The sequence below is a fragment of the Cebus imitator genome, unplaced genomic scaffold (genome assembly GCF_001604975.1).
Source record: "Cebus imitator isolate Cc_AM_T3 unplaced genomic scaffold, Cebus_imitator-1.0 Scaffold656, whole genome shotgun sequence".
Classification (NCBI taxonomy): domain Eukaryota; kingdom Metazoa; phylum Chordata; class Mammalia; order Primates; family Cebidae; genus Cebus; species Cebus imitator.
The window spans coordinates 148,266-161,148 of NW_016107971.1; the positions used below are offsets into that span (position 1 = coordinate 148,266).

Here is a 12,883-nt window from a genome sequence, read left to right on the forward strand (position 1 = left end):
AAAAGGCAAAAGCAGCCAGGCACAGTGGCTCACACCTGTAGTCCCAACACTTTGGGAGGCCGAGGCAAGTGGATCAGAAGGTCAGGAGTTCGAGACCAGCCTGGCCAATATGGTGAAACCCCATCTCTACTAAAAATATAAAAATTTGCCAGGCGTGGTAGCAGGTACCTGTAGTCCTAGCTACTCGGGAGGCTGAGGCAGGAGAATCGCCTGAACCCCGGAGGCGAAGGTTGTGGTGAGCTGAGATCACACCACTGCACTCCAGCCTGGGTGACAGAGCGAGACTCCATCTCAAAAAAAAGAAAGAAAAGGCAAAAGCTTCTTTGGTCAGATGTAAACAGATTGCATAGAGAAAGTGAACAGGAAATGAAATGGTTGCACCATTCCCTCCATTTTGACAACTCAATCTCCTCCTCTCTCAGCCCCCTAAACTAGCCCCATACATTTTTCTTAGGCTTTGGGAATAAAGGATAAGATAACATAATTTAAAAGCATATGGAAATGGGATGGGTTCTCTAGAATAGTTTGTATTCTCTAAGGACAAAGAGGGGGATCAAAAAGCTAAAAGTGGAGCCCAAGTCTCCTCTTTCTCTTTCCCCCTTTGTAGTAAAAGCTGGCTGGGCACTGAAATGGGAGCTCCCCTTGAAGCTCTTGAGCAGAAGATTGAACTTAATCCAAGTCCAAGCTTGGATTAAGGTACAGGTCTCCATTCCATCTCAGTCCCCAGAATCTTGAAGCAGTCTTTACCCATCAGACTAAACAATACAAAATTTAGGAGAAAAAGTTTTAGCAACATCATTATCTATTGCTTCCAAACAAGGAACAGCAGATTAAATATCCAGCACTTCCCTGTGTCTTCCTTCCCAAAAGAACCTCCATTTTGTTCAGATGCCTGCCTCTCCCCCAAGCTCAGGTATAGTCTTATCTGTGTAATTTCATTCCCTCACCAATGATTGGTTTAACAATGGGTATGCCACCTAATTATGGCCCATGAGACCTATGAGGAAGTCTTCTGGGGCAAGTCTAGGAAAAAAAAAAGAAAACATTCTCTCTTCATCCTCAGACTTTGTCTTGCCTGGAAGGGATGACATCCAATGACAGCAGAGCAGAGAGATGTAGAGAACCTGAATCCTTGAGGGCATTTTAAACTGCTAAATCAACCAACGCTGAGCTTGTCCTTCCATAAGATTTATGTTTTGACCAAATTAGAGTCAGAATTTTAATTATGTGAAGCTAAAACAACTGGTATGGGAGAGATGTCCTCTTTGATGCCAGTGTTCTGGAATCTGGAAAAGACCCCTCTAGGTGCACCCCACTTTGGTTTCCAAAGTTGTGATATTGACAAACACAGCCCTAATGAGCATGTGCTTTAGATAAACAATTATAAATATAACAACCAATTATAAATATAACAACAAACTATCAATATTTCTACTATAATAAAATTTTTAATGTTTTACTCCCTCAAGCTATTCAACAAGGTCTACCTATTAACTTCTTTTGTTTTTCTAAATATGACAATACTGCTATCTCATCGTCCATCCAGGTCCATTTCAGGTGCTATTCTTAGCATCTAAGTTACTACAATAAAAAAAACTGATACCAAATTAGGGAGATAGTTAAACCAGAAAAGCAGCACATAAATAGGTGATTTCAGGTCAGGATACGTGCTAAGAAAAAATTTATACCAAGGAATGTGATAAGAGTTGGGAATAAAGGGAAAGGTATCAGATTGAGGGTCAAGAAAGCGTCTCTGAGATGATGACATTTGAGCTGAGACCTAGAAGGAGATTTGAGGAGAAAACACCAGCCTGGAAAAGCAGTAAGAATGTAAGAGGAAGAAGGAACAGAAATTGCAAGAGCCCAGAGGTGGGAACCAACTTGATGTGACTATAATTATCTTCCTTTACCTAATGAGAATATTTACTAACTTCTTCTTGTCATTGAAAAGTTGGATGTATACTTTTCCACATTTTCCCAGCTTTTGCAATGATATCCAGGTTACCAGAATATATGCAAGCCTTTCCTCCTACTCCTATTTCTTATTAAAAATACAATAAAAAGAATTTAGGTCAGAGAGAAAATCTAGAAATTTTCCATACATGATTTTTCAAATGTTTTTATTACCAAAAAAAAAAAATACAGTGTTTTTCATGTAACGGACTAGATTACCCAGAGAGCAGTAATTTTTTAAAAATTTTTAAAATGCTGTCTTCCATGGGTTATATGACAGGCAGTTTTCAAAAGCCTGATCACATGAAGGGAGCATGAGAGTTGTCTCAGAAATGGTGCTAGAGGTGTGGGGTGCAAGCTGACATATCTTGAATGTGCTCATAAAAAGGGAATTACTTAGGTAACTGCCCCTTCTTCTTGGACCCTCAGAGTACTTTCAGAGCCCATGACTGCCATAGTCAAGCTCTGTTATGGAAAATTCACACTGGTTGTCTTCTACCTCAAAAGCCCTTCATTTGACTTGTGGATAACAGAAATGTGGTTTCTGTCATGCAATATGAAATGGCATTTCAAAACAGAGTTTCAAAGAATGGTTTTACCAAAAATATCCCACAGCAAAGTGTTATCATTGTTTTCCGTTTGAATTGGCTTACTGTACTAAAGAATTTAAGACTGCCACTTCCTTGGCATTTTTTTCTTTTCATGTGATGTGACAAGGGAGAGGAATTTTCTGTTTAAAGTGAGAGAACAAGGTAATGTTAATAACTACAACTCTTCACCTGACAGAGAGACAAAACTGAAGGAAACCCAAGCTTTGAAAAAACACAGGCTGCTTTCAAGCCAGTTAGTTGTGTCAGAGGAAAAATACCTTCAAGATTTTTTTTAAGAATAGAGCTAGCCATCATGATGTACACTTACAATCATACTAAGGTGAAAATCAAAATTATTTAATTTTGGCAAGGTGCGGTAGCTCACACCTGTAATTCCAGCACTTCAGGAGGCCAAGGTGGGTGGATCACTTGAGTCCTGGAGTTTGAGACCGGGGGTGAGCATGGTGAAAATCTGTCTCTAAAAAAATACAAAAATTAGCCAAGCGTGGTAGCATGTGTCTGTAGTACCAGCTACTTGGGAGGCTGAGGTGGGAGGATCGCTTGAGCCCAGGACACTGAGATTGTAGTGAGTCAAGATCACACCACTGCACTCTAGCCTGGGCAACAGAGTGAGTCTCTGTCTCCAAAACAAACAAATTATTTAATTTTGTCCATAGTCAAAATTCTGTTGTACAGAGAAATCACAGCATTGCTACTTTGTAATAACAAAAATATAACATCTTAACATTTTACTCCATGAATAATCAGATTTGGGGTGTTGACAGATGTGGTGGATTTCAGGCAAAAACAAGTTTTGCTTTGTAGATCCAGTGTGACTGACTAGATTCAAATTGTTTCCAAGTTCTTATGGGTCACATCTGGACTAAGTTTTCTTATCATATAGAGAACAAAACAGCAAAGGTGGACAAGCATTGATGAGCAAACATCCAAGGAACGTAGTGGTCCTTCCTGTGTTTACATAGCCTAATGATGGAGCAATCACTGAAGCCCATAAGACTGGTCCTAATCTGGCCTTGTCATTCCTCCAACTCCCAGAGTCAAAGTCTCCACACCATGTCTGCTACCTTCCTTCTTCTCCATCAGGGAACTCTTCTTGAGGATACATATATAGGTTGTTCTCACACTCAGGGGTTTGAAGATCCTTTCTCAGTTACTTCATCCCAGGCCCCTTAGACCCACCTTCTTCTATAGTGATATCTACATCCTCCATTCCAGTCACCCTTACCGCATATCTGTTCTTCTACAATGGCCCTTTCTGGTGACTCCCACACTTCCTAATTCTCTTCCCTATCATAATCCCTCCTTCATGTGGCTGTAGAAATCTTCCACAAATGACATTCCTAAGACTCTTCTTTATCAAGAACCTATGGCCTGCTGTGTGCCTGATGAAAGCCACATTGGTCTACCTAGACCTCCAAGCCCTTCAGAAATTTCAGCCCTTCCCATTTTACCATTCCAACCAACAGATCTGTTTGGGTCCAAGATGAGAATTCCTGACATAATGACTATTAGAATGTAAGCTCCCTGAGGGCAGGGACTTTTTCTGGCTTGTTCCTTGCTATATCCTATGTTGAATGAATGAATAAATGAATGGACAAATGAATGAATTTTAGATTCTCTGATATTTTTTTCAATGCGGGACTTCCTTCATTTGTAATTCCATTCCTCCCGTTCTCCAAGTCTTTTTGTCTCCTACAAAATCAAACTCAGTTGGAAGCTATGTTCCCCCCATACTCTACAAAGCTCAGTTATATCAGTAGTCCTTTCTTCATGTGTTTATAGTTTATAGTTTAAACAATTTCAGTTTAGGAGTTCTACAGTTGTTTGAGAGGGGGCTATGCCTCATTCATTTTTTCCAACTGGTCACTCAACAATTACTTAATGAATACATTATTACTATGAATTAGATCTTCCCTAGGCTCTGAGCTACAACAGTAACCCAAACAGAGAAATGTCCCTATCCTCACGGTGCTTATATTCTAGTTTGGAGAAAAATACAATAAGATAAATAACTAAAATTTACAGTATATTACATAATTTTACGTGCTGAGGAGGAAGAAAAAGCAAGGAAGTAAAGAGGAAGGATGTGGTGATTAGGACTGGCCTGAGAAGGTGATTTCTATCTCAGGCAGATAGCCTGCATACCTCTGAGGCAAGAGCTTTGCAACAGCTGGAACTGTACATGGAAAGGCCCTGAGGGGAGAGGAGTAGTAGCAGGAGCTGGTCAGAGGAACAATGGGGTACCCTGCTCATAAGACCTTGAAGGCACTAGTCAGGGCTTTGCCTTATTCTAAGTGGTGTGACTTACTTCTAAAGCCATTTGTATAATCTATGCTTAGCAATTTAGGGGTGAACAAGGAACTATTGGGGGGCTGTTGAAGTCCCTGGAGAGTGAAGGTATGGCCTTTTAGGGTGGCACACCCCTGCCTCTTATGGTAATAATGTGCTGAGGCTACCCAAATGAGGTCAGGCCACACAGCCAAGTATGGACAGAGCCTGGGTCCATCAGCACAGAGCTTGTGCCAAAACCAGGTCTGGACAGATGCATCCAGGAGGAGTAAACAACCACATGAGACAGCCTTCTCAATACCTTCTAGACTTCTTGATGGCTCAGCACTGGAGAGTCTTTTCTGAGAGTCCATCATCAGGAAGGGTCACTGAGCCAACAATCACCAGGATCCATCACTAGATAGTCAAACTCCACAGACTTCTGGGGAATGTTTCAAGCTACAGCAGAGTTCAGACCAGCTTACCTTTACTTAGTCTCTGTAAGCCTCTATTTCCTCATGCGTGGAATGGGAGTCGCAATAGTATCTGCTTCATAGGATTGCGATGTGTCAGTGAGCTAACAACACATAATAGCCTGCACTAAAGAGTTCTTACTGTATTCCAGATTCCACTCCTAGCACTTTAAATGCAGCCATTAATTTAAATGGCTACAATCCTATAAGGTGCATGTAGTATTACCATCTCTATAAAATCTATATCCGAATTTTTTAGGGCTGCCATAACAAGTTATCACGAACTTGCTGGCTTCAAACAGAAATTTGTTCTTTCATAATTCTGGAAGGCCAGAAGTCCAAAAGTTAATGTATCAGCAGGAATCCCTTTGAAGGTTCTAGAAGAGATGGCTTTCTTGTCTTTTTCAGCCTCTTAGCATTCCTTGGCTTGTGGCTGTATCACTCCAATCTCTACCTCTGTCTTCATATGGCCTTTTCCCCTGTTGCTCTGTGTGTCAAATTTCCTTCTCCTTTCTCTTATAAGGACACCAGTCATCAGATTTAGGGCCCATCCTAAATTCAGGAGGATTTCATCTCAAGATCCTTAGCTTAATTACATCTACAAACACCTACCATTTTTCCAAATAAAGTCACACTCACAGTCACTATTATTATTGTCATTATTGTTACATAACAGATGAGGAAACTGAGTCACAGAGAGATTAACTTCCCAGATTTACACTGATGTAAATGTTGGGCTGTTACAGGTAGTTAGATGGGCATGGCAGGAAAGGGCCCTTCCCCCCGACTAGGAATGTCAGGTCATGGTCTGACAATTATCACATTGCCTCTCTAAAAATGATCATTTGGCAGCTGAAGCCAGGGAGAGACAATCTCCTGCTGATTCAGCAGGAGATTGTTTTTCATGTTAACATTAGAGTGTCAACTGAATTCAGGCACCAGGGAGAAGCAACTTCCTGGGCATGCACATTAAGAGACAAATGGTGGAAGGTGACTTTCCAGGGGCACTGCATGGGAAAAGGAAAGAAAGCCTCAGATGAGCATGCACACAACTTCCTAAACACACTGTGTGCTCAATTGACAAGGGTAAGGAGGGCACTATACAGGCAGGCAGTCCACCCTAAGGGAAGAATCACGGGAAAAGGGCACAAGGTGGCAGCCTATCAAGTCCTAGGATCACAGTTAAACACCGTGTTTGTTCTCCAAGTTGCCCATTTGGATTTCTTCCTGTTCTAAAACCTTTTCAATAAACTTCCACTCCTGCTCTGAAACTTGACTCAGTCTCTTTTCCTACTTTATGCCCCTCAAATTCTTTCTTCTGAGTAGGCAAGAATTGAGATTACTGCAGACCCATATGGATACGCTACCAGTAACTCAGATATCTGCCACGGGTAATGGGGCCAGGAATTAAACATGGGCACTCTGGCTTCAAAGTCCAGGCTTTTAGCCATCACCCTACGCTACAATACATGACTGAGGCTCATACAGTGCCTGGGCTGTGCTACCAGTACTGTTATGTGGTCGCCAATCTCATTATCCAGAAATAAAAAGTAACTAACATTGAGGATTTGGCTGGAGGGGTTGTCTGGACTGTTCTTCCTGAGGACACCAATGTCCTACCTTTTGAAATCATAAATCTGATCCCTGACTGTCAGAAGCTTACAGCTAAATGACAAAAGGCTGAGACTGTGATTCTCAGGAAGCTTAAGGGACTTCCCCAAGTCATATACCTTACACATGGCAGAGCAGGGATTTGATCCAAATGTCTCAATTCCACTCCAATGCCTTAAACCATTGTCCTGCATTAGAGATGTGTACAAATTTTTCAGTTCTATTCTTTCTCAGCTGACCCAATGCGAAAGCACTAATCCAAAACTCTATCTAAATGGAAAGGTCTTATTCTATTTCAGACACCCCCACTCTATATCTCTCCAATTAACCAATCCAGAGTCACATTCAAGGATAAAGCAGTTTGATTTAGTGGGTTTTATCCTGCCCATATTTTACTTAAAGAAGTCAGCACAAACATCAATAAAAACACGATTGCTATCCAGGAGTATCCGGAGTGGCATGGAGGCGGGGGGGGGGGGGTGGTCTGTCCCTCCCCTGGGAAGAAAATAAAAAATAAATTAAAACACACACACACACACACACACACAACTGCTAAAGACAAACTTTGAAGCTAAAGATGAACTTTGAAGCTAAAGATGTCAGTGATGACCAGTTAGTTAAAGGGCAAAGGGCAAAAGAAAAGGAGGGAAAGTAAGATGGACACTGCGTTGGGAAAAACAGGCAAGAAAATAGAGCCAAGAAATAAGAAGGAAGGGGAGGGGTGGGGATGAGAAGGACAAGAGAGGTAGAAAGACAAGGTAATTGAGTAAATAACCCATGTCCTGTTCCACTGATCTCCTAAACCACAAAAGAAGAGGAAGTTACTGGCTCTTTTTAATATTATTTTATTTCCACTCTGAAATTTTAATTAACTGATTAATCTCGGTTTGCAGTTCCTTAGTTAGAAACGAATGCATTTATTTTAACAACATTGCCTGGCTGATACTGAGTAGACCCCTTGAGACTCAGCTTTGGGTGGGGACAGCCTATTTGGTGACATCCAAATAGTGGAGATGTGGGTGGGGGTGCAGAACAAGCTCTTCCTGCAAATCAGATTCAGACCACTTTAGGCTCCCCACCCACAGTTCTTAGGCAACATGCTCCTCTCCAATTAGTAGCACATAACTGACTTTGCATTTGGTTGTACCTGACTCTAAAAATGTTAATGATCACAAAACTCAAATGCTGACAGAGGCTCATGTGTGGGAAATAAGGAGGCCAAGGAGTCCCCTTCCCTGGTTGTTCTTACTTCTTCCCACTAAACCATCCACTCTCTCTTCACCCAGCCCTTCTAGCCTTCCCTGAATTCTTTTGCCCATAGATTGCATTGAATATAATGGGCCTTTGTGGTCAGTGTGGAATCCCATGTTTAAGTGTAGGGTTGGCAGGGAGAAAGGCTGTTTCCGGCAAAGTGATGTCACTGACACTGCAGATAGGAATTCCCTGTGTCCCAGCCAAAAGGCATAACAATCTGGTGTATTGATGGCCTCTCTAATAAGCACATTGCTTCCACTAAACGAGTCTTCTTCCACATCTGAAATTGAGAAATTGTGCCCTGGGGACTCTACCCTTTCTCAAAGCAGCTGCATCTGTCAACAAGCCTTGGTTATTTGCAGATGGTGAGAAAAAGCAAGAAAATCTGTATTGGCCATGCATCTCTAGTGTTGGGCAATAGTGAAAGCAGGGTGAACTGACTCAAGTAGGGTCCCTAGCCTTATAGTCCTGTCTTGTATACCTTGCCTTTATAAACTCTCTCATTTCTACTACCTTATTTTTGTACCAATGAGGTACAAAATTTAGAGGTTACAAATATTACTATAGAAAAATGTGCTATAAGCTATAAAAAATAAAATTCTAAGCACCCCCAACTGACTGACCAGACCATCTTTTGACCAAGGGGACCCCAGAGAAACCCTGAAAACTGAGTTCTCAGCCAAGATAGAATGGAGGGTGGGAGGGGCTCAGACCCTCTCCCTTGCTAACCGGGATTGGGCTTTCCTTCTCAAGGGCCTAACAGAAACCAGCCTTTTCAAAAGGCTCCACCACTGATATCAACTGACCACCTGATGTTGCCCCATCTTTTCTGCCTAATAAGAGACCACTGACTGTGGGGTGGTTCTGGTCAGTCTACAAAGAATAGGCAGCAAGTGTTTTCACATCCTCTGCTTTACCTTTTGATGTCAGAGGGCCAAAAACTCCACCTAAGATAACCACCATTCTTTTTCTTGAGACAAAGTCTCACACTGTTGTCCAGGCTGGATGCAGTGGTGCAATCTCGGCTCACTGCAATCTCTGCCTCCTGGGTTCAAGCACTTCTCCTGCCTCAGCCTCCCAAGCAGCTGGTACTACAGACATGTGCCATCACACCCGGCTAAATTTTTTTTTGTATTTTTAGTAGGGACGGAGTTTCATCATGTTGGCCAGGACGGTTTCGATCTCCTGACCTGATGATCTGCCCGCCTCAGCCTCCCAAAGTGCTGAGATTACAGGTGTGAGCCACCGTGCCCGGCTGATCACCACCAGCTTTTGAACATGGAGAAGCAGAAGTCTCAATTACACATGCACATGGTTCTCCCTTCATAAATATTCATGAATCCTTCTATAGCTTATTGAATATGTACATTTGGCCACCAACTCTGTGTAAATTCCTGTTCGTTTTGCCCCTCCCTCAAAGTATGTTTGTGGCTTCTGACTGGAGACTATGCTTCCCAACCTGTCAGAATGGCCACCCTGCAGGCTATAATGTTTTATAAAAAATAAAGTCTCCTCTTCTCTTCTAAATTTGTAAATTGTATTTCTTTAAGTTAACAAATCAAATTTTGAAAATGACAAACAGAAAAAAATGTTTGCAACAATTATGAGATAGTTGGATTTGCTAATATATAAGCATCATTTAAAAATCATTAAGAAAATGATCAGCTCACCTAATAGAAAAATGGGCAAAGATGATGAATAGGCAATTAAAAAAATAAATAAATATATGTTATCAGCATACTGAATATATTTAACTATCCTTAATTAAAGAAATATAAATGAAAAAATTAATTTTCAGAATAGCAAAGTTTTTAAAGTTTGATAAATGCCTAACATTTACCACATACTTATTAGAATGACCAAAATTTTTAAAATATTGACAATATGAAATGTTGGTAAGAATGCAGAACAACCCAAACACTGGTGCATTGCTGCCCGGGATGCAAAATAACAAAGCCACTTTGAAAAAATGTTTGGCAGTTTCTTATAAAGTTAAGTATAAACTCACCATAAAATCCAGCAATCCCACACTGAAGTATTTACCCAAGAAAAACAAAGACCTATGTCCACACAATGACATGTACCTAAACATTTCTAGCTGCTTTCTTCATAATTGCCAAAAACTCAAAACAATCCAAATGCCATCAACTGGCAAATGTATACAAACTGGAAACAATCAAACAATAAAATTCTATTCAGCAATAAAGAAAAAGAATAAACTACTGATAAATGTAACATCATGTATGAATCTCAAAAGCATTATGCTAAGTAAAATAAGCCAGTCTCAAACAGGCTATTTACTTTATGCTTTCACTGGTATGATATTCTAGAAAAGGCAAAATTAAGAACAGAAATTAGATCAGTAGGGAAAGACTCAGGATGGGGACAGAGGATTGACTACAAAGGGCCACAAAGGAGCTTTTTGAAATAATAGAAATACTCTAGATCTTGATTGTGGTGGTAGTTAAATGACTTCATATATTTGTCAAAATTCACAGAACTTTACACCTAAAAAGAGTGAATTTTACTGTAAATTCGGTAATTATATATGTTGACAAAGATATGGGAAAACATACTTCTTCTTGTATGTTGGTAGGAGTAAACATTTGTAGAACCTCTTTGACGGGGAGGCAATTGAGCAACATCTATCAAAGGGTAAAGCACATACATCCTTTAACTGAAGAATTCTAGAAATTTAACCTGCTGATAAACTTACGCATGGGTGAAAAGATGCATAGATAGCGATGTTCAGTGCAGCATCGTTTGTAATGGCAAAAGACTAAAAACGACTAAAGGTCCATCAACTGGTGTCTGGATATATAAACCTACTGCATTCATATGCAGGCATGAAAAAGACTGAGCTAGATCTAGGAATGTTGATGTAAACTGTCTTCAAAACATTCATTATGTGAAAAGCAAGATGTGGGGCCAGGCGTAGTGGCTCATAGTCCCAGTGCTTTGGGAGGCCGAGGCAGAAGAATCACTTGAGCAGGAGTTCGAGACTAGCCTGGGCAACATAGGGAGACCCTGTCTCTACAAAAAATTTAAAAGCAGCGACCTTTGGGTTTCCATTCATTCTTTCTTGCCAGATGAATATAATTTCTGTACTTTTTGGGCAGAATTGTAAAGTCTCACTTGGTACACTTTGGGTGGATTCAAAGCTTTATTTTGAGAGAAATTTGACATCTCCCTCTCTGACCCTCTGGTGTTATGTATCAGTGTAAGTTAGAAATGCCATCTGGGTAAGATATGGCCAGACAATTAAGTGTCTATGGTAACACTGTCACAGATCATCTGACAAATAACCAGCTGGCTCTCTCTTTAACTATCATAACACAGAATATCTGTACTTTAGATATATGAAAACTCAATCTTATAAATTGATTAGTATCTAGTTCATGTCAAAATGTGACAGATACAACTGATATTTCAAAATGACAATATAAGGGTCCCCTGCATTTTTTTTTTTTTTTTTTTTTTTTTTTTTTTTTTTTTGAGATGGATTCTCGCTCTGTTGCCCAGGCTGGAGTGCAATGGCACAATCTTGGCTCACTGCAATCTTTGCTTCCTGGCTTCAAGTGATTCTCCTGCCTCAGCCTCCCGAGTAGCTGGGATTACAGGTGTGAACCACCATGCCTGGCTAATTTTTGTATTCTCAGTAGAGATGGGATTTCACAATATTGGTTAGGCTGGTCGTGAACTCCTGACCTCATGACCCACCCAACTCAGCCTCCCAAAGTGCTGGGATTACAGCACATATAAACCACCTTGCCTAGGCCCCTGCATTTTTTTCCTAAGTATATTTTCTGTACCCTAACTCATTCTGTGAGGCCAGCATCATCCTGATCCTAAAACCTGGCAGAGATGCAACAACAAAAAAAGAAAACTTCAGGCCAATATCCTTGATGAATATGGATGCAAAAATTCTCAACAAAATACTGGCAAACCAAATCCAGCAGCACATCAAAAAGCTTATCCACCACAATCAAGTAGGCTTTATCCCTGAGATATAAGATTGGCTCTACATACGCAAATCAATAAATGATTCATCGTGTAAACAAAATTAAAGACAAAAACCACGATTATCTCAATAGAGGCAGAAAAGGATTTCTATAAAATTCAACACCCCTTCATGTTAAAAACTCTCTGTAAACTAGATACTGAAGGAACATCCCTCAAAATAATAAGATCCATCTATAACAAACCCACAGCCAACATCATACTGAATGGGCAAAAGCTGGAAGCATTCCCCTTGAAAACTGGCACAAGGCAAGGATGTCCTCTCTTACCACTCCTATTCAACACAGTATTGGAAGTCCTGGCTAGGGCAATCAGGCAAGAGAAAGAAATAAAGGGCATCCAAATAGGAAGGGAAGAAGTCAAACTATCCCTGTTTGCAGATAACATGATCCTATATCTAGAAAACCCATAGTCTCAGCCCCAAAGCTCTTTAAGCTCATAAACAACTTCAGCAAAGTCTCAGGATACAAAATCAATGTGCAAAACTCACTAACATTCCATATACCAACAACAGTCAAGCCCAGAGCCAAATCAGGAAGAGCTCTACAAGGAGAATTACAAAACACTGCTCAAAAAAGTCAGACATGACATAAACGAACGGAAAAACACTCCATGCTCCTGGATAGGAAGAATCAATATCATTAAAATGGCCACATTGCCCAAAGCAATTTATAGATTCAATGCTATTTCTTT

The 12,883-nt window shown here is 40.6% G+C and overlaps 1 protein-coding gene across 4 annotated transcripts in view; it reads right to left on the reverse strand.

Moving 5' to 3' along the window:
- Window positions 1-12,883, reverse strand: part of ENTPD1 (ectonucleoside triphosphate diphosphohydrolase 1) — a 162,805-nt gene that overhangs the window by 48,092 nt on the left and 101,830 nt on the right. For 2 of the 4 annotated variants that reach the window (XR_001821559.2, XM_017518016.2), the window contains exon 1: window positions 5,155-5,420. The exons of the other annotated variants lie outside the window; for them this stretch is intronic. Coding sequence is in view for 1 of the 2 variants with exons in the window: in XM_017518016.2 (XP_017373505.1) it covers window positions 5,155-5,209 (55 nt within the window). In the remaining variant the exon portion in view is untranslated. Of the gene's footprint in view, window positions 1-5,154; window positions 5,421-12,883 lie in introns of those variants that run through there. 4 annotated transcript variants of the gene reach the window in all.